Raw genomic sequence first — 22,179 nt, forward strand, 5'->3', positions numbered from 1 at the left:
TAAATATTTCATGACGATACCTTGCCTTAAAATAAAAACAAAAATGAATCAGGCACACTGGTGCACCACTTTGATAATAGGTTTTGTTATATCAGTGCATCGAGGAGGAAAACGTGCAAGGTGGGCGAAACTAATCCATTGTTTTTTGTAGCAGTTATTAATGACTTGTCCTAATATGGAGCGCAAGAGAGGGTTTAACCTGCACCACTGCGCTAGAAACATGACCTTTGCTATCTGATGATACGAGAAGACGCATTTATCCCATATTACTGAGCTTGCAACATTAATCTGTTTACCTGTCTGTCCATCTATCTATTCATTTATCTACGTACACATATCTGTGTATTTATTAATTTATCTATCTGCTTATCTATCTTTTTTTTTTCTCTTTTTTTTCATGTCTGCCTTTCTGTCTGTCTACCTGCTAACCTACATATCTAGTTACCCACCTTTTTACTTAGTATCTGTCTATATATCTGTCTGTCTAGTAAATTCAAGAAAAGTGTATATATATATATATATATATATATATATATATATATATATATATATATATATATATATATATATATATATATATATATATATATATATATATATATATATATATATATATATATATATATATATATATATATATATATATATATATATATATATATATATATATATATATATATATATATATATATATATATATATATATATATATATATATATATATATATATATATATATATATATATTTTTTTTTTTTTTTACAATCCTGCACATATAAGAATAATTTATTTTAATTTGCCCTCTTAGAAAAATCCTGCTGACACTCTTTTATCTATACATCCATCAATTTTATGTTGAATAGAGAGGAAATCATGTTAGGACAAAAGAAAATAAATAAATGAAATAAATAAATAAATAGATAAAATAATGAGTTCAAGTTTCATTAAGCTAGATTCTTATAAAAAAGAGGTATGAAGGAATTATAGCTTCCAAATGGAGTGTTAGATGAATGGAATAGACTCAGTAATCAAACTGTTGGTGCCGAGTCATTAGGGAGCTTTAAAAGATTAGACAAAATTATGGATGAGGATGATAGATGGAAATAGGTACTGGAGGCAGGTTTCATGCGGAGACTGCTACGTGCAGGTTTGACGGCTTCTTGCAGCTTGCTTTATTTCTAATGTGCTTAATTATAATAACATAACATAAAGTCCAAGAAAGCATCATAAAAGCCATATTGAAACTGGATGATATAATTGTTTAGTTTCCCCTAACAAAGGTCCTTCCTCTACGAGTGCGTGAGGCGGTGGAAGTTAAGCGACCACAACACGGGCGGCGAGTTCTTTTGATTCGTGTGATTTTCCATGAGTTGTTTATCCCACGTCGAGCAGCATCCCAGGACACAGGTGAGTGAAGCAGTGAGGGGATCACACACTGGTTATCGTAGTGCTATGTGGTGCACTTGGGGTATAGCAGGAGAGGTACACGGAGACACCTGCTGCTCAGGGACTATTTTGGTGAAGGTACATTGCTGTCACAAGGCAATATTTTTGGGTTAAGACCGCCAGGAGTTTATATATAGTCTTCAGTAATGTATAAGATAGGAAGCAAGTGTGTTTATAGTTGCTCTTTCGGGAAGTTATGGTTTTAAACTACTTATTTATCATTGGGAAGGATTAATTTTCTCTCTCTCTCTCTCTCTCTCTCTCTCTCTCTCTCTCTCTCTCTCTCTCTCTCTCTCTGTGCTTATATTCCTTTAAAATGTGGTGATTTAATGTTATAACTTGCCTTTCCATTGCCAGCTCAATACTTCAAGGCCAACAGATTTTTTCATTAGGTAGATGATAGAGGGTGCTGCCTTACACATAGGTGGTTGACTTATGTACATAAGGTGTATCATAAATTACTAAAACTTCCTGGCCAGAAATCAGGGGTTGATCTATACTCTAGGAAATATGGTACTCAATTATTGGGAAAGATTAATTTTCTAGTTTCTTGCAAGTTTTTTTAAGGATCACTGTGAGAAGTGTATTACTTATGTAAGGATACACTATCAACACTTTGTAGCCATCAGGGTAAGTGGTTGCCCTTTAAACCTTACTAGCATCACTTCATAATGTGTGCAGAAGCTGTAATGCCGGGCCCTGGACCTCTCACATGGGTCCCTTTACGAGTAACTGTGGTGTCACAGCCTCAACTTTCTTCACTCTCTTCCCCTTGCCCTCACTTTTTTTTTCTCTTTTTCCTCATATTCATTTTTGACACATAATCTTTCATGCTCATAACCCTATCTACCTTTATATTCTCCTGACTTTTCCTTCATAACCCCTTCCCCTCCACCCTCACATTCTCTAAACATTTCCCTCATAACCTCTTCTTCTCCATCTTTACAATCTCATTTACCATCACATTTTCCAGTCTTTTCTCTCATAACCTCTTTCCCTCCACTCACGATGTTATCCACCTTCACATTATCTAATAATTTCCCTCATAACCTCTTCTTCTATATCTTCATGACCTCATCTGCCATCACATTCTCCCACCTTCTCCCTCATAACCCATTCTCTACCATCACAACTTCATAGATGACATAACCAGGCCACACTAAGCACTAGGCGTAGCCCCCAAGATGGTAACATTTAAATAAAGCTGGTGTTCTTCTCCAAGGTTAATACTTACCGTATCTGCAGCGTTATGGCTGCTGAATGTAATGCAGTATGCAGTATCTTGCACAAAGTTACAGTTGCTTAATTAAGATTAGAAAATTGGGTGCCATGACAATGCTGGGAAGTGATGCACCCTCGTGTGTGATGGATAGGTAGGCACCGATTTACCCTGGTGAAGTTGTGTTTGTCCATGCGTGTGTATGTTACATCTGTTGTGCAAGCACAAAATTAATCACAGTGATTGGTTCTTTTATTTGAGAATGCAGCTGCTGGCCAATTAAAAGATACAGAATTAATATAGCCAATCACATTTTATTTCATCCTGTGGATGGAGTAGTAGCTCAATTTGAAATATCTGAATTAGTCTGAGGAAGATGTCTGTCGGCGGTGGGTGTCGCCTCAATTATTTCCAGCGTATCATCAGATTTTACAAAGACAAATAAGGTAACAATTTCATTAATTTCTTAGCCTTGCTAGTTTGGTTAGGTTAGATTAGTTATGTTGTTAGTTTAGGTTAAGGTTAAGTGGAATCAAAAGCTTTTCGTTTCATCAACTCCTCTCCTCTAACTGACTGTCTTCAGCCTCTCTCTCACTGCCACAATGTTGCATATCTAGCTGTCTTCTACCGCTATTTTCATGCTAACTGCTCTTCTGATCTTGCTAACTGCATGCCTCCCCTCCTTCCGCGGCCTCGCTGCACAAGACTTTCTTCTTTCCCTCACCCCTATTCTGTCCACCTCTCTAACGCAAGAGTTAACCAGTATTCTCAATCATTCATCCCTTTCTCTGGTAAACTCTGGAATTCCCTGCTTGCTTCTGTATTTCCACCTTCCTATGACTTGAATTCCTTCAAGAGGGAGGTTTCAAGACACTTATCCATCAATTTTTGACCACTGCTTTGACCCTTTTATGGGACTGGCATTTCAGTGGGCATTTTTTTTATTAGATTTTTGTTGCCCTTGGCCAGTGTCCTTCCTACATAAAAAAAAAAAAAAGATTAGATTAGCTTCGTTAGGTGATGGTGGCAGCCAGCTGGTGGCCACAGGCAAGCAGCAGCCAGTCCTCTTGGAGGGAACTTTGTGAGTGTTACTGCTGTTACTTATTTATAAGGATGAAACCAACTTTTTGTGGCAGATTTGTCAGTCAGTTTTGTATTAATCTGCTTTTCCTTTTTACTACAAAACATTAGTTTCTGATTAGGGTTGGGGGGTGGGGGGACAAAAACTAGTGATTTGCAGGAAAACAACACACAGATTCATTCAAAACAGGCCGAAAACTACCAGAAAAAATAGTTTCATCAGAAAACAGTAGGCAAGCTTTACCTCACTATTCCCCCACAGGATCCTCCACATGTCTTCAAAATATTATGTCTCATGAGTGGTCTGTGGAATGGTTAAATCTGTAGCTATTAAGCATGCACACAAACACACGATCTCTACCTTGCTATTTGTTTGCTTTGTGTTTTCCACTGCCTTCCATGGAGTGTTCCTGTGCTTTCTGGTTCCTTCAGTGGAATTTTTGTGCTTTCTGGCTCCTGCTGTGGAACTTTTGTTGTGGTTGCCTGTACCAACTGTGGAACTTTTCTGTTCTTTTTTGTATCTCGTGAAATTTTTAGGCTTTGTTGTCTTGTATGGAACTTTTCTGTGCTTGCTGATACCTTGTGGAATTTTTGTGCTTGCAGTTGTCTTCTGTGGAAAATTCTTGTGCATTCCTGTATCTTCAGCTACGTTTCTTTGCTGTCCAGTACCTCCCACAGAACTTCACTGTGGTTTGTGGTGTTTTTTGTCTGTGCTTACTGTTATCTGTTGTGGAAATTTTCCGTGCTTCCAATGTTTAGAGTTTCGTGTCTTCCAGGTTGACAGAATGGCCGACAAGATGGTGGTGATGGTGGTAGTTGCAGCAGCAGCAGAGCAGGACACTTGCTGGGATGTTGTATCCATTGGCAGAACTGACCTTGTGTCCCACAGATTTTCTATGCCTTGTTATGAAAGAGAAACTTGTCCAGTGAAACCTGTGGTTGTGAGGGGCACCACTGACCAGCCCAATGGGTGTGTGAAGCGTGATGTAAGTGATATTAATAGATGTGATGTGGACACTTGCACCAGCACGTGTTCCTGTGGCCATGAATGCCTTATGAATGGTATGGTAGGCTGTAAGAAAACTGGGGAATCAAAAATGAAGGCTGTTCACATACAGACACAGGGACTGTTCTTTGCAGCTTTCCTAAGAGAGCTACAAAAATCCCTTGTGTACAGAGTGTCAGTAGTGGAGCAGTGGACTTGTGTGTGGAGGAAAAGATATGAGAAAACCAGCAGTAATGATAACAGAGCAGGTGCAGTCATCCAAGTCAAACTACACAACAGTCTGCCCCACGTGCTGGACTATGCCTGGGGGGAGAGGATGTGCCAGTGCGTGGTGGAGCGGCAGCAGCTGGACATCATGATGTCGTGGCTCTCGACGCTAGGTGGGGCATGTTCAGCCCTTGGGGACCACCTGGTAGACTTTGCAGAGCGAGCCGGGGCCATCTCTGTCAAGCAGCTGGAGATTGCATTGCGCCTTGGGGACCCAAACATGGCGTCCCGGTGCAGGCTGTACGCAGCTATCTCACTCATTCAGAAGTATCGGTTCAAGGTGAGATAGTCACTCTTGTTCAGTAATAATTTGACTGTGCTTTATTTTGAACTATAAATATGTTTGAATTTATACTTTCATAAATGTCCAAAAGTGATCAGAAAGGTTATCAAAATTCAATGAAGTGCCTGTTTCCTCTTGTCCAGCTTGCAGCGAGAATCATCAAGCAGGAGTACCTGTGGGCACTCAGTGTCCTGCCTGAGGCGAGGGACATCCGTCTGGTCAAGATGTGTCAGGGCATCTGGACCAAACTGAGGCATGAGAAAAAGATATACTGCCAGAAACACAACTTTCTTTCCACCAGGACCATCTAGCTGCCACACTGCCTCACCTGCCATGTCTCTACGCTTGCTGACTCACTGACTCTCTTGAGGTGTAAATAATAAGCTTTGAAGATGAAGAGCTTGCTGGATGGGTGAAATGAGTGAAGATGATGGCATATAAGAGTTTGATGCCTGAAACACATGAGGAAAAACTTACGTAGAGTGGCTGAATTATATATTAACCACACTTTTACTTCTTTACTGCCAGTAGGCATGCTAACCTATCTTTATTGGTCTTACACATGGAAAGTTGTGAATGCAAAGATGAAGGCCTCTACACCTCATTGCAGAAGATGGCAAACACTGATGCCACAGAATGTAGCTGCCAAGCATTCCGTTCCTACCACTACACATGCATGAGAAACACAGTAAATAATAACACAAAAATGTTAAAATGCTCCTTTTTGATTAAATAAACCACAGAAAATACAAGGGCTCCATCTCAATATTGTTGCTTTAAGGAATGACCTAAGAGGACAAAGTCAAAGGGAAATGAGTGTTCCTTAATAAAAATGCATGCCATACTCCTGCAAGTGTGGCCAATCGGCTGGTGGTGCCAGTCATTCCTGATCCTTGGTAAATGTCTGTTCCCTTCTCTTCCACCTTTATCCTTCCTATTTCTCAGCAACTGTTACCCATTTAAAGCTGAGTGAACCTGAGAGTAGGTAGTCAGAACAATCTCAACTGTAAGACGAGACTGACTTCCTGTGTTGTAGTTAGATGCACTGCTGCCTGAGCCACACTACTCCCAGTAATAGGAAACTCAAAAGGTTACACATTTATGTCTACCCCAGACTCCCTTATTGTGTATTTACTCTGCTGTTCTGTGGTTCAATTGTTCAACAGTGAAGTTCCTTATGCTGCTCCTACAAGGAGTTTTTGAGCATCATAGGACTGTGGAGTTATATGTGGAAAAGGTATCAAATGCTGGGTAATGTTACTCTTGTATTTGTAACTTTTTTAAATATTTCCATTTGAAAATTGTCCTTTTAGGTTTGTAAATTATTTTAAAGTTTAACAGTATTCTGTTTTTAAGCAAGATGCATAAACAGAAAGTAACAATAACATTCACTTTCATGTAACATATGATTCAGGACATCCCAGCTGAGTGCCAGCCTGCAGGTGTGGCAGCGCTCAGGGGCTGATGCACCACCAGGCCACAAGTCACCATGCCATTCTCCAGCACATGCTCTGAAATGCTCAACTCAACATGCTGTCAGTCAGTGAAGTCAGATGTTGGCAAGGACATATCAAACAACAATTCATAGATATATAGTATATATACATGATTAATGTAGATGATTTAATAGGTACACAGTACCTTGGATCATAAATATGGCATGTAATTATATACATCAAATGTTTGCATGCATATTGTTATAATTACAATTGGTGCTGTTACATAAATTGGCATAATTAGTGTTATTACTAAGGAAGTATTGACAATTTAAATACATACAGGGTAAAATACATTTAATAAAATGTTTCTAGGTAAAAAATTAAAAAGTTGAAACTCGCAAATAAAACCTGCATAGTGAATCACAATTTAAAATTTAAGTGTCTGCTCACCAATCAGATGCTTTTGATTCATACGTGTTGGTGTGTTATACAAACTAGGTAAAGAAAAAATATATTATATTTCAAATAAAATCATAAAAGAGCCAATATTACAGGGCTCTCCTATGTTAATGTATATCATTCTAGAATCTTTGGTAATGCTAACCTCAGTGAAATCAGAGAGAGGGAGAAAAAAAAAATAGAGTATCAAGATATTTCACTGAGTTGTCAGTCATGATAGACACACAAGAAGCTGCAGTGATAAAATAAATCTATCCCTCTTGTGTTGTGGGTGATGATCAACAAGGATTTACTCACTCTGATCTGAATAGAAAAATACATGATTGGATAGTCAGTTCCTAACTCTCTATGTCTGTAACACCTAATGCCAACATCCTCCTAGTTTTAAGCATCTATAACCAGTAGCTTCTATGGCACAGGTATTTTTCAATATAACACAGTTTCTTTTATCAAGAAAAGTAATGCTACCACAGAAAAGGAGGGAAAGCCAGGTAAAAGCCCAGGTGAAAATGCATGAACAGGAGGCCTCTGGTGCATCAACCTAACTAAGCTGTAGGAGTGTGGCTGTCACAGGTGTGTGGAGTCTTCAGGTGACTATAGTGTCGTATCACTGTATTGCTACTGAGAATGTTATGAAGCTTAGTCCATTGAGGGGAAGGGAAATGCATCTTGATATCTTCATACCTATTGTCTGAGCCACCAAAAGGGTCAATACAAAATAAATAGCTAAGAGGCTGAACGTAACATGGAAGGTTTTCATCACATTTATCAGGGACGAGTGTGGAATGTCTACGAGGAAACCCAAACCCAAACTGTCTGAGTAAGTAACACTGTCCTGGGAGGAGCTCATCCCAAGGGCATTAGCACAATACATGATTTCTCCTACAGGAGTTTTATAAGCCTTTCTTGAGAGTGCCAGTTTCCATCATGACAGTAAGTGAGCTTCAATAACAACAGTAGTAGGATAACAAAATATTACACGTTGTATGAGACAATGCGTGCATAAGTCTCCCTGGTATTTGCGTAGGTTCTAATATATTGCTATGGTGAAATTATTACGATATGAAATAAACTGGGACTAACTTCAAACTTAAGATCCATTATAACACTGGGGCTGATATGTCATGTAAACCTATGACTGGAGGACTCATACGAAGCATATCACATACAACAGGTGGCCGCCACACACCACCGCCAGGCAGGAGTTTGTCACCACCACCTGACACCCGGTGAGCCTGTGAGGATGCTGTGTGAATATTTGGGGCACGTCAATTTAACTTGTGGCGACTTACTGAACAGACAGACTAGTGAGGCTGGCTGGCTGGGGAATACTGCTCTTGTTATCATCACTTCATATTGGAAGAAAATATGTAAATCTATAACAATGAATACAACTAACTTCATGGAACAGAACCACCAATGACTTCAAAGGAGTGAACAAGTGTAGAATATATATATATATATATATATATATATATATATATATATATATCCACACTGTCATCTATAAATTAGCTACAGAACACATTCCTGCAACTTACATTCTTGGTCTTTTCCAAACAGTAAATGCACAATCCTTCACAAGTATCACACACACACAAACACACACACACACACACACACACACACACACACACACAGTAGCTCCTGGATATGCTGTTCCAAATAATATCTCCAGCAGGCTGTATCCTGTGCACACCACACACTTCACACACTCACACCCCTTCACTCCTGCCTTTCACATACAGGCAAGCTCATCACAAGCAGTAAGCTATACTGTATCATGTAACACTCAATCCCATTACATATATCTCGGCTACCTATTGCTATGTATAGTATATTTTGTAAAACAACAAAAATAATTGGAGCGTGACAACTGGCTTTAAGATAAAAATATATTCTTTGCCTTCTGTTAACTAGATTAAATCTTACTTCCAGCCAAATGCTTGCAGTCTTGGGCTGGCTGAGGACTGCTCACGTACTACTTCTCTCGTCTCTCAGGAAACAGCGGAGAGAAGTGAGGGACAGGAGGAGGGACAGGCAGATAGACGGCAAGTGTAATTGTCAGGTCGCGAGTACAAGAATACGTACAGTACTTGTTCCCAAAGGTACTGGTCAAGGGGAGACACAGGGCAGGACTTTGTGCACTCATGGGTAGTGTGGTCTGAGCAATGTGAGTGTCTGACAGACGTGTTGTTCTGAAATGAAGAGCTGTACTGGGAGACAAGTGACTGCAGCAGGAGTTACATACACACTCAACAAAAACTAAAGTGACTTGAGGATCAGCTGACTAGAGCCGTAAGCTCACAAAACATACAAATGTCACATACGTATTTTTCATTGAATTTTCAAGCCTTATAAATATCCTATCTGGCTGCAATGAAACACATTATTATGTTGCCGTAAAAAGTAATCATGACTGAGGGCATAAAAACTGAAGTGTCTCCAGCCCTCCTAGACCAGTAAGGGGACAGAGACCTCACAAGATGAGTATTGGGCAGTGCTGACCACCACGCCTCAGCCAAGATTTCTCACTACTTCCAAGATAGTCTGTTAAAAGAATTACTCATTTTCTCTCAATATAAACACAACACTTCCTAAAAACTTAACCGCTCACGTTCAAACAGTGGTTTATGTGTCGACGTGTACATGTGTTCAGATATCACTCAACGAATGCCAATGAAGTCCTCACATCATGTCCAGCACACCACCATAGCATCACACACACACACACACACACACACACACACTTCGGGTCTTACACTCTACAGCTCCTGTCTCCCTACGTCCACTGGTGTTCCTCCTGCACCCGCTGGAAGCATTCCTCCATGAAGTGGTACTGCAAGACAAAGGAACACTGCATCACACTCTGTCCATCAGAGTTCACTTGCTGACACTCACACTTCAGTTTTCAATTCTGCTAATTTGTAATGCTTCTGAGAATGTGACCAAATACTGAATTCACAAAGCATTGGGAACCAATCAGTGCAGGATCATGGGAAGGGTACACTTACATATGGTGTGAAAATCTTGACCCATCTGATGAGCTCCTCTGTTTGCCTGTATAGGAAGCAGAATGCCATCGCCTCATCATCCACTTCATACTTCTCAATTGTTGACCAGGCAAAATCGATTATCTGACTCTGGTGGTGGGAGGGAAAAGAAGTATTTTTTACACTAGTCTTGCTAAATGTCTCACAAAAATTTGCTTTTCTACCTTTACTATCTACAAATTCAAGCCACATGGAACACTAATAAGCTCTTACTCTCTCACCACTACTTCAAGCAGTCTGTACCTGTAATGAGCCATCCTCTTTACACGCCTGCAGCCTGAAGGACTTGTACCCCACAAAGGCGACCACATGGCCCTTCTTCCTCGAGTCACAGGGGCAGTGAGGGAACACAATGTCTCCATACCCTTCACAGCCTCGCACCACCTGCACCACAACAACACAACGCAATCTCAACACTTACATTCATGAAGCACAATGTTTTTTCATAAGATAGGTTTAATATTTAATTTCAATCGAACCTGAACTTCATATTAATTTCAAGTTTTATGATAACTTCATAACTTGAGGGACAACAATGCAGCGTTATTTATTCTTCTTTGTCTGGACCACCCAATGTGGGATTGTTGGCCTGGTATATAGAAAGAAATTAATCTTAAACATCTCCATATTCTGGAATAAAATCCAGCACTGTTCATACTTGTGTATAGAAAAATATGAAAAAGACAAAAATAGAGAAAGTAATTATCTACAATAGCAAAAAGGAGGAGACTCACAAGCTGTCCAACAGTGTCAGTGGAAAATAAGGGCATTAAATAAAATAGTGATGACAATGATCTCCCCTAACTTACAGAGATCAGCAACTGCTCGCTCATCAATGAAAACTCCTTAGTATCATGAGTGTGGCATGAACCTCAGCTTGCTAAATAACAGCTGAACACCTAGCAAGCAAGCAGGCAGATAATTTGAAGTAATTTATGATATGGGTTTGGTGTTAAATGTTTGGTGAGAGTTGCAAACCCACCTGGAGATATTGTTCCTTTCTGGCCACGTCCTGCAGGGCCTTCAGTTGGTACAATTGGTCAGTGGGCTTGATGTGTCCCCGGTTCACATCCTCCACCGCTGTCCAAAAGAGCCAGGTGTGTGCCATGTCGTCTGAGGCACAAAGTCGCAGCTGAGGGAGGAAGGCACCAAGGTCAGGGGTATTCGTGACTCATTGTACTCTCCTTCTGATGGTGCTACAGATGGCTGGTCAGATGCATCTCTGACTAGTAACAGTGCCTGTGTCCATAATGTGTTTGTCATGCATTCACCACCAATAGTCAAGTAACGTACTGCACTCACTTCCACTGTTTTTAGCATTTTCCTTAAACATTGTGTCCTAATCTTCAGTCTACTTACAAAACCTAACAATTGATAGATTCTACAAAGATCAAAGGAGTGAAGTGTGTGTGGCACTCAGCATCACAAAACAGCTGTGCCTTGTGATACATTCCATATCAGATATCCTTACTAAGTTAACCTGTGGTGTAATGAGAGACAACATGGCCACACATGAAACCATCTGCATATAAAACAAATATGTCTTTTATTGTATTTCTGCTTCATGGGGAAGCAAGAAACAAAATTATCATAAAAAATATTGGAAAAAAATCTATTTCACCTATGGTATCATCCCTTGTGAAGAGAACCTAAATTGACCTCTCACACACTCACCTCTCTGTGTGGGTTGAATATCCACCGATGGATGCACAAGCAGGTGGCTGTGGCTGTGCTGTAGTTCTGGATGTACAGGTTGTGGGGAAACTCATCATCGCTGATTTTTCGTTCTGAAACAAAAAGACAAATAATTCTTGGTGCCAGCATGAAGCATGAATGACTAATGACTGAAGTACAGGGATGTCACATTGAGGAAAGATTACTTGGTTGAAGGATGTAACAAAATTGCAAATGTGAGGGAAGGTGCATTAAAAAGCACAACAATTATAAAAGGGAATGATAAAGTGAAGAAGCATGCAAAAGACCAAAAGAATTGCTAAAGACATGTGAATCAGAGGATGCAAGGAAGGAACATTTATCAAAAGAATATATATATATATATACGAGGTGTGTCATTAAAGTTCCAGGACTGGTGTCCTAAAAGATGAATTTCAAACCCAAGCCACAAACCACCATATTTCCCCTTCAAAGTAATCCTTCTGGAGTATACAACTGCGCTCCCAACCCTCTACAGTCACTAATCTTTTTCTTACGTGCTTTTAAAATCATGTCCTCTGTTGCAGGTCGTTTAACAATGAGCGCTGAACAGCGAACAAACTTGAAGTTTTTGGTGCAGTTGGGGAAAACGCCGTCAGAAGCACTGGGTATGCTGCAAAAAGTGTACGGGGATGAGACAATGTCACGCTCACGTGTTTTTGAGTGGTGCAAGAGGTTCAAAGAGGGCCGGGAGGACGTGGAAGATGACCCCAGGAGTGGAAGACCCTCAACGAGCAGGAATGAGGCCAATGTTGAGCGTGTCAAGCAGATGGTGCGTGACGATCGTCGGTTGACTGTTCGAAAGATCGCAGATGAGCTTGGCATGAACCACAACAGCGTGTGGAAGATTATCACTGAAGATCTGGGCATGCGGAAAGTCTGTGCGAAGATGGTGCCGAGACTCCTGAACGATGACCAGAAGGGACGACGCATGCAGGTGTGTCAGGACATCCTCGAGCGTCTGGAAACTGAACCAGACTTGCTCAGGAGAGTCATCACCGGCGATGAGTCCTGGGTATTTGAGTACGACCCGGAGACCAAACGCCAGAGCCTTCAATGGAAGAGTCCGGCGTCGCCACGGCCGAAGAAAGCAAGGCAGTCCAGGTCCAGCTTCAAGGTCATGTTGATCGCTTTCTTCGATGTGAGGGGCATCGTCCACTGCGAGTTCTTGCCACAGGGCCAGACAGTCAACCAACATGTGTACAAAGAAGTACTGCGGCGTCTGCTTCGTGCAGTGCGCGAGAAGAGGCGGGAGTTGTGGCAGGGCAACTCGTGGCTGCTTCACCACGACAATGCGCCTGCTCACAATGCCCTGAGCATCAGAGAGTTCTTGGCCAAGAAGAACATCGCCGTGCTGGAGCAACCGCCCTACTCACCTGACCTCGCTCCGTGCGACTTCTTCCTCTTCCCCAAGCTCAAGGAGGTCATGAAGGGGACCCGTTTTGATGATGCGGACGACATCAAAAAGGCCGTGACGACGGAGCTGAGGAGCATCCCGCAAGAATCCTTCCAGCAGTGCATGCAAGCCTGGCAGAGAAGGATGGACAAGTGCATGCGGTGCCAGGGGGATTACTTCGAAGGAGATAACCTATAGTTTGTAGCCTGGATGTGAAATAAAACTTGTGTGGCACCAGTCCTGGAACTTTAATGACACACCTCGTATATATATATATATATATATATATATATATATATATATATATATATATATATATATATATATATATATAAAAGACACACAACAGAATACACCTACAAAATAGCTACACATGTATGAAAAGTCTGTTCTACATACAGGCTGGCAATCCCACAGAGGGTGGCCCAGACAAACCACCACACACTCGTGCACATCATTCATACTCTTGCCCTGTTGGTCCCTGGTTGAGAGGGATACTTTCATGAACTACCTCAGCTATACCAATAATAGAACATGAGATCTCATTTTGCCTGTCTGGAAATAAAACCTGATCAGGAGAACGCTGAGCCAAACAATTACCAAAGTTGTACTCCACAATTTCAAAGAGGGCGAAGCACTTGGCTGTCTCAGGTGGAATGTTGATCTTTTCCACCACTGCCTGGTACACTTGATGGGCCAACACGTTCTTTGCCTGCGTCACTGTCACCACACTCTTGTCTGGCAGCAGCACTTTCAGGTCCACACGAATACTGTTACCCTGTCCAAGAAGATAAGTGCTGTCATGTTATTGGCTTTAGAAGCTTGTTAATTATGTGTGTGAAGAATTAAAAGACTTTGAAGTGCTTGTATGTGCAATAAAAGGTTCACTTAATGGCAGGTTCACTTAATGGCAGGACTATTACTTGGAATAATAAGAAAATACAGTGTAATCAATCTTATGGCTTTCTTGGCATGTATGTTGTCAAGTCATGTCAATGTCAAGGGTTACAGATTTGTCTATGTGTGATATATATGCCATTTAAGTGTAAGGGGGAATATTAAATAGGAAAAAAGTGAAAAAAGAAATACAAATGCCTTAGAAAATTAAAAAAAACACATTAATAAAGTATATTGCATTAAAGCAACACAATACAGTAGATACAATACTACACAACCATAAAAAGTAAATGAACACATCAAATCATGACAGTCAAGTGAACATTTTTGTTGAGTACATGAAGCAAGGAGAAGCTTGTTATCACGAACCTGATGATCATCTGAGTCATTGAGGAAATCCTGCATGATGTCACTCTCGGCTATCACCCTCACAGCACACACTTTCTCTAAATACAGCTCCAGACCTCTGCGTCTTCCATCAAGCTGTTGTTCTGAAAGCCTGAGGGACAGTTATGTGTCATGAGTTGCTGTGTTTGTATATTTCAGTCTTTGAATTTGAGCTTTCCTCCCAAGACTGTGTGATGATAGTCCTGCCATGTTTTGAGTAAAAATAAATAAATAAATAAATCTAGAAAGAAAGAAAACATAATTTCTGTAGTTAAGATCTACTGTAGATTTCTTATTCTTTGGATATCTTCATTGGGAATGGTGAAAGGAAAACAGTTAAAAGAAATTTTCTCACTTCACAGTAAAATCATTCCATACTTAATAAGATCCAATATCATGGAATATCACAGACATTTCACACACAAATCACTAAGCAAACCATAATACTAAAGAAAAGTCCTTCAAGGCAAAATCAAAACCTCATATCACAAAGACACTTAACACATGTAAAGTATCAAACAATGAAGAAGTGACACAAGTAACCTTTCAAACACCACTAAACACAGCCAGGGACAAGACAACACTCACGAGAAGGGCCACTTCCCTGGGAGCTTAGGGAAGTTGAAATCCATAAACTCCCTCTTGAGATTATTGTGAAGGTTTGAGAACTCCCTGTAGCGGCGGGCACATAGGTGTCTGCCGGCCATGTAGATATTGAACACCACATACTTGTCCCCTCCAGCCTCTATGTATGAGTAGTCTGGGATGGAGATGGGCAGAGATCGCTTCTCACTGTAGTCTATGTATGAGAACCCAGAAGTCTCCTCACTTGGCTCCAACCTCTCTGCCTCCTGGTGTATGGAGAAAGTTACTACATGAGTATAATTAAATTCATTACAACTCTTAACCTGAATGTGTTTAGGTCATAAGAAAGCTTGACATAAAGCACACACCAACATGAGTAATGACACCAGTCCTCACCTTCCTTGAGACAGAGTAATAACACCAGTCCTCACCTTCCTTGAGACAGAGTAATAACACCAGTCCTCACCTTCCTTGAGACAGAGTAATAACACCAGTCCTCACCTTCCTTGAGGCAGAGTAACAACTCCGATCCTCACCTTCCTTGAGACAGAGATGACAGTGAGCCTGAGCACATCGCCGCCCTGCTTGATGAGCTCCACCACATAGCGATGTTCGGCACCCTCCACATTCACCCCATTGCTGCAACACAACACACTCAATTCAAAATAATTGCAGACACTGAAAGATGGAACCAGCACTTATAGAAAGATGTTTGAATAATATAACAAGTATAGCTTCCACAAGTCCATGCCAAGTTCACACACAAGCACTGAGGAAGAGACTGATGTGCCAGCAATCAGCTTCGCATAGTGTTCCAAGGGAAGGAAATGTCTTCTCTGTCAGGAGGCCACATGTTCATCTCATTACATTTTGAAAAGTCCAAGTGACCAAGAGACTAAAGTCTGGGGGTTAGTGTGACTTTGAACAGGTGGTCAGTTAGTCTTAAGTTGTATACATTTGCTTCTTTCATCCCCAAAACCCACTTTCCATCAGTCACTCTTGCTCATTGAGGGAGGGATACAATAGTTATACAGAATTACACACTGCCATTACATTTTAGGTTAAAAATTATGTAAGAAGGCCCCAGAGATGGTGGCCACAGTAGAAAACCCACCTCTCCCTATCCAAACACTCCTCTCTTCTTTGTTCAACCATTCTGGCCTCAGTGCAACCTCTAACACACATGAACCTACTCCTGTACCTTATCCCTCCATATTCCAGGTGGCCTCCCTCCTCAATTATGATGTTTTACTTCACTCACACACACTTTCTCCAAAAATTCTTGCCTCTTCATTTTTCTGATCTCACCCTGCTTTCCCTCAGATACAAATCTTTCATCTTTTACTTAAGATTTCTGTGGAGTGAAGCAGTTAGATCCATACCTATAATCTTCACTATTATGAATAAGGAAACAATTAATAGTCCCGTGAGAGATGTTGGAACAGGATACATTTGGTTAGAATATCAAAGTAAACTGCAGAATTACATTAAAGATACAGATCAGGTAAAGGATCACATTTGAATAAGAAAGACACAAAATCTTTAATAATTAGAAATAAGGGAAGTCAGCAACACCTCAAACATAAAAGGAGAAGAAAGGTTAGGTTACTTTAGGTCAGACAATAGTAGTTTTACTCCTGGAAGAACATTCTGGTGTTGGCTGAGTAGGATAATTCCCATGAGCTGTGTTGCCTGTCTCTACAAGACCAATTATCAGTTTAACACCTTGGTAGAAAGGACAGGTGACCATCACCCCCCACCTCTCTCTCTCTCTCTCTCTCTCTCTCTCTCTCTCAGTATTGTATAATACTGTGTGAATGTTTTTTCTATAATTTATTTGTTCATGTTAATTGTTTTACGTAATCTTGATTAGGGGCAGAGCAGATTCGTCATCTCACTCACATTAGTACCTTTGCCTGTTATTACTCTGGTTATTACTCTGGGGATGCAATGATAGGACCTCTATCGGCTCTTCTCTTCTAAAAATACTTATTCTTGTTGTAAATAAGTTATTTCTCCCGACTGTGAAGAACAGGTGAGCACTTGGGAGGCCCTTCCATGAAGAGCCACCCCTCTCACTGACCTGAGTCACCTGACCATATTGATAAGCACCCTGGGTGGTCTGATAAGCACTCTGGGTGGTCAACCTAAATGACAACAACAACCCCTCAAAGCTGTTGTTAAATGTTAAATGTTTATTATCTCAAAATTCTAACCATTTGTAGCACTGTATGGTTTGATGAGCTAAATAATCCATACTTAATACTTGGATTAAAAAAAAAAAAAAAAGAGGTTTTATTAAAGTTTAAGCCATTACACACTACGTGGTAATAACCTACCTCATTTTGTTCTTCTCACTATTCACATCATTTCTAATGATTACACTACTTGTCGGAAATTAATAATAACGCCGTGGGCCGTGGGTAGAGATTGGGGACATTGGCTTAAACTATAAATTTACCAAAAAAGATATTTAAGAGAAATTGTGTGATGTGGCAGAGTAGCTAATAGATCTTGGCCAATGTCTAAATGTTCTTCTAAGAATAAAAAAAAATATAGATATTTGCATTTAGCTGGTAACATTAGATAAGGATAAAAGGAATACACAAAGAAATGTATATATCCAAAAACTCTATATGTGTATATCTAATAGACACAAATATATGGGAGCATGTACTAATGAGACAGGAATGGCACTTACTTATCATCCACTAATAAAGATCACACCTCAAAACCGACACAAACAAAAAGGTGAATTAAGGATATTATTGAAGTTTATACACCATCACTTACCTCGTTTTTTTGGACTGGGTTTTATGATAACAGAGACTTTTGAAGACATTTCTCTTTTTCAGTCTTTCCGTCACAAGCTAATAGTTTTCAAGCTAGGAAAGTTTAAATTATTATTTGGCCCACGCGGAAGAGCCGTCATGGCGGACAGGTTCAGCTCGCATCTCTTGACACTGCTGCCACCTGCCAATCTTTTACATTACTAATACTGAATGCTCCCTGGGTTAGGTTAAGTTAGTCTGATTAGATTTGGCTTGTTAGGTTTGGTTAGGTTTAACATTTTCTTAACAATTTTGCATTTCTCTGAGTCAGGTTAGGTTAGTTAGGCTTAACGTTTTCTTAATGATCTTACTTTTTCCACAGTTGTTGCGTTCTGCCATGACAACCCTTCCACATGGGGGAAATAATAATTGAAAATTTCCGTTTGAAAAATATTAGCTTGCGATGGAAAGACTATTGAAGAAATATGTCTTGACGTCTACAATTATAATAAAAACCAGTAAAAAAACCAAGGTAAGTGATGGGATATAAAATCCAATATTACCAAGTTAGGTTAAGACAGATAAGACTCAAGTAGAAATATTACCTACCAAACCAACACGCCTTAACACAAGCCTTACATGTACTCAACACCCTAGAATAGGGACCACAACTCAAAACTAATGTGAAGGAAAGGAAGGTTATGACAGTCAAGATTTAAGAGCAAACAAAAACTAATTAAGTTCACAACTCTGAAACATGAAAGAAAAGGAAGAGCACAAGGAGGAGAGGAAAGTTTGGTTAGACCAGACAAGAACCAAGTGCAAAAATTAAGTGAAGAGCAAAATTACCACATTAATATACCTAAACACAAACCATACCAAACCCCGACAAGTAAACAACTCAAAAACATGAAAGAAAAGGAAAAGAACAACGAGAGGAAAGTTTGTTAGGGCAGACAAGATTCAAGTGCAAAAATTTCATAAGAAAACAAAATTACCACACTAATATATCTTGACACAAACCCTCACAAAACCCAATATCCATATATCTGAAACAAATCAAGAGGCACGAAGGAAACTTTGGGCTGATATGAGAAGTTGCCAATACGTGAGGGAAAAAAAAAAAATTCCAGGGCAAAGAAAACAGGTGAAGAGAACAAAATTGCCACATTAATAAACCTAAACACAAACACTCACGAAACCCAATACCAACGAATAACGAACACAACTCGAGAGGCAAGAAGAAAACTTAGGTCTGAAAAGTTACAAATACGAAAGACGGAAGAGAACACCACACTAGCACATCTTACCACAAATCTTCACCAAACCAAACTCCGACAAATAAATCCCACAACTTACACTTCCAGAATCCTGTCGCCCTTCCGTATGCCCGCCTGCTCCGCCGCGCCGCCCTCCAGCACGGCGGAAACATGCTGCAGGGGAGGGTACAGGTCACCATTGATCGGCCGCCACTGCCCTCCCTCGCTGACCTGACCTCTCACGTTGAACCCGAACCCCGTGTCAGTCTTGTAAATGGTCACCACACGAGGACCGGGGTTAAATTGGCTCATGGCGGCTGCAAGTTTGTTTTCACTGTCTCTCTCCCTTTGCCATGATACCTGTGTAAGCTCACCTGCCAGCTGGCCCTCCCACCCTCCTTCCCTCTCTCGCTCTCTCACTCGGCCCTCTTCTCTAGTTCCTCTCACTTTTCTCCTATTTTCTACCGTTTATCGCTTTCCTTTCTTGTTTATTTATTATCATGCACGGTTTTGTGTTTATATTGCTTTTTTTTTTCCTCTCTCTCTCTCTCTCTCTCTCTCTCTCTCTCTCTCTCTCTCTCTCTCTCTCTCTCTCTCTTAATTTCGGTCAGTCTCTTCGTTTCTCTGTTATTTCTTATAATAAATGTGTTCATGTATTTGTGTGTAATTATATGAGTTGCAGTTCTCTCTCTCTCTCTCTCTCTCTCTCTCTCTCTCTCTCTCTCTCTCTCTCTCTCTCTCCTTATCTATATTATCTTTTGTTATCAATGCATGTATTATTTTTCCTTGCGATTATGATAGCATTTCCTCTCTCTCTCTCTCTCTCTCTCTCTCTCTCTCTCTCTCTCTCTCTCTCTCTCTCTCTCTCTGTGTGTGTGTGTGTTTGTGTGTGTGTGTGTGTGTGCAAATATATACAACCTAAATAAAAATAAATAAATAAATACATACATACATAAATAAATAAATAAATAAATAAGTAAATAAGTAAATAAATAAATAAATAAATAAATAAATAAATAAATATATATATATATATATATATATATATATATATATATATATATATATATATATATATATATATATATATATATATATATATATATATATATATATATATATATATATATATATATATATATATATATCTCAAAAGCCATTTTCACAGCCCATCTATAGTTCTTGTACACATTTCTTTTAAAACTACGGCCTATAGAGATTCTTAATCTTGGGGCCAATTCCAAATAAAAGTACCGTTCATGGAAGTATATAATGGTCCAGAAATACAAACGTGTTTAGTATAATATACCTGCCCAACCTTGGAGAAACAGGTGAGAGGAACAGGTGTGAATTTCGGTACTCTAGATTCCTTCAACTCTCTTTTTTTTTGGGGGGGGGGTGGGGAAAGGTGAGCAGATTCATATCTAATACAAAATAAACACCTGATAAACATGATACGGACATGTTATCACTTGAAAAATACAACTATCACAATTTTGAAGGTTGTTTCGAGTCACATCAAGTTCACATTCCTGTGTGGATAGAAAAGGAAGACACATCCACCTATTCTTAAATGCTTTGTTCACGCATTAGACCCATTTTCAAAGGCCACAGAGATGATCACTCGTGTTTTTAGGAGTCTTTTTATCCACCTATGATGCTCAAGCCATAAGTTATCACTAGATACAGGAAACACCTAATAACTCGAATAATTTCTACTTGAATTTGTGAAGTCAAGATAAGACGGCCAGATGTTTAGGAATAGACAAATGAAACACATTAAAACAGACCAAGACTCCTAAGACGTGAACTCGAAAAGAAAATCAAAGAGCAGCAGTGAGAAAGTGCAATAGTTGTGTGTGTGTGTGTGTGTGTGTAGGGCAGTGTGCGCACCGCCATAAAACGAGTCTCGCTCCCGTGAACAGACGAAATCCGGGGTGGCGGGAGACAAGACGCATTTAACTCGCACTAACTGTACTTCCCCTGCCACCAACGCCCCACCACACGCCCATACCCACATATAGACAACCACAGGGATCACTATACATCATACACAAAGAAACACGGGGCTGTAGACACGGTAAAACACTGGAGACATGTCAAACGGCAAAAAACGAAGGAACGGTGAAATGTCAAGGGGTCACGATAAAACCCCGTCACTTCTCCCGCCAAACACGAGTAGGGAAAGATGACAGTCACCTCATATAGGGGCAGATGACTCCCTGAAGGCTGCCACTGAGCATATTGCAAGAAACCTTCCTCACTTCAGCTGATGTGACAAGACAGTGATGGTGGCGGTGGTGGTGGTTGAAGGACCGGTGTGGTGTTAGATGGCAACTTTTACCACTTTAACTCGTACATTGAGGCCTGCAGTGATAAATGTTGAGGATTTGATAACTTGTTTTTTCATGCACTCCTTGTCCTGCCTGACCTTATTAGTAGGGAATGGTGGAGATAAAAGGGTGACAGATGCCCTGATAGTGAAAAATAAGAAAGTAATTGATAACCTGTTTCTATATCTATACCTTTCTCCTTCGAACTGAGAGAGAGAGAGAGAGAGAGAGAGAGAGAGAGAGAGAGAGAGAGAGAGAGAGAGAGAGAGAGAGAGAGAGAGACCACATTCTCCTCTGATATTCACTGTAAGAAAGATACAAACAGCAAACTAATATAACCACAGTTTGATTTTAACACGCAAATGGAACTTCAAGAAAGGGGTTTGTAGTCAAGCATAGCAAGGAACCAAACACACACACACACACACACACACACACACGATAAGAGGGCGCATTAGCCTAACAACAAGAGAGGAGATAAGGATGTACAGACAGTCTTCCAAATTGAGCAATAGACGAGTGGAATGCATTGCCAATCCAATGGAAGAGAGAGAGAGAGAGAGAGAGAGAGAGAGAGAGAGAGAGAG

The 22,179-nt window shown here is 40.2% G+C and overlaps 2 protein-coding genes across 3 annotated transcripts; one reads left to right on the forward strand and one right to left on the reverse strand.

The window, feature by feature from the left end:
- Positions 1 to 1,268: 1,268 nt before the first annotated feature.
- Positions 1,269 to 7,303, forward strand: LOC135090871 (uncharacterized). The gene is made up of 3 exons (XM_063988008.1): positions 1,269 to 1,406; positions 4,521 to 5,297; positions 5,444 to 7,303. The coding sequence occupies exons 1-3, from the start codon at positions 1,365 to 1,367 to the stop codon at positions 5,609 to 5,611; spliced, it is 987 nt and encodes a 328-aa protein (XP_063844078.1). The 5' UTR covers positions 1,269 to 1,364; the 3' UTR covers positions 5,612 to 7,303.
- On the reverse strand, positions 6,882 to 21,541 carry LOC135090870 (sorting nexin-27-like). 2 transcript variants are annotated; one of them, XM_063988006.1, is made up of 10 exons: positions 21,459 to 21,541; positions 15,766 to 15,868; positions 15,233 to 15,495; positions 14,627 to 14,756; positions 13,961 to 14,138; positions 11,926 to 12,038; positions 11,234 to 11,383; positions 10,495 to 10,635; positions 10,213 to 10,341; positions 6,882 to 10,037 (listed from the first exon to the last, which is right to left on the reverse strand). In XM_063988006.1, the coding sequence occupies exons 1-10, from the start codon at positions 21,500 to 21,502 to the stop codon at positions 9,981 to 9,983; spliced, it is 1,308 nt and encodes a 435-aa protein (XP_063844076.1). In that variant the 5' UTR covers positions 21,503 to 21,541; the 3' UTR covers positions 6,882 to 9,980. The 2 variants fall into 2 exon arrangements, with proteins under 2 accessions (XP_063844076.1, XP_063844075.1); XM_063988005.1 differs by lacking the exon at positions 21,459 to 21,541 and adding an exon at positions 19,360 to 19,673.
- Positions 21,542 to 22,179: the final 638 nt, after the last annotated feature.

Source organism: Scylla paramamosain, chromosome 36 (genome assembly GCF_035594125.1).
Source record: "Scylla paramamosain isolate STU-SP2022 chromosome 36, ASM3559412v1, whole genome shotgun sequence".
Classification (NCBI taxonomy): Eukaryota; Metazoa; Arthropoda; class Malacostraca; order Decapoda; family Portunidae; genus Scylla; species Scylla paramamosain.

Excerpts from the sequence above, each read along its gene's own strand:
- LOC135090870 (XM_063988005.1), bottom strand. The coding sequence starts at position 19,571 with ATGAGCCAATTTAACCCCGGTCCTCGTGTGGTGACCATTTACAAGACT. Across the intron at positions 15,869-19,359 it reads GGCGACAGGATTCTGGAAGT|CAATGGGGTGAATGTGGAGG; the intron begins GTAAGTTGTGGG and ends GTTGTGTTGCAG. Across the intron at positions 15,496-15,765 it reads TCATCTCTGTCTCAAGGAAG|GAGGCAGAGAGGTTGGAGCC; the intron begins GTGAGGATCGGA and ends TCCATACACCAG.
- LOC135090871 (XM_063988008.1), top strand. The coding sequence starts at position 1,365 with ATGAGTTGTTTATCCCACGTCGAGCAGCATCCCAGGACACAG. Across the intron at positions 1,407-4,520 it reads AGCAGCATCCCAGGACACAG|GTTGACAGAATGGCCGACAA; the intron begins GTGAGTGAAGCA and ends CGTGTCTTCCAG. Across the intron at positions 5,298-5,443 it reads TTCAGAAGTATCGGTTCAAG|CTTGCAGCGAGAATCATCAA; the intron begins GTGAGATAGTCA and ends CCTCTTGTCCAG.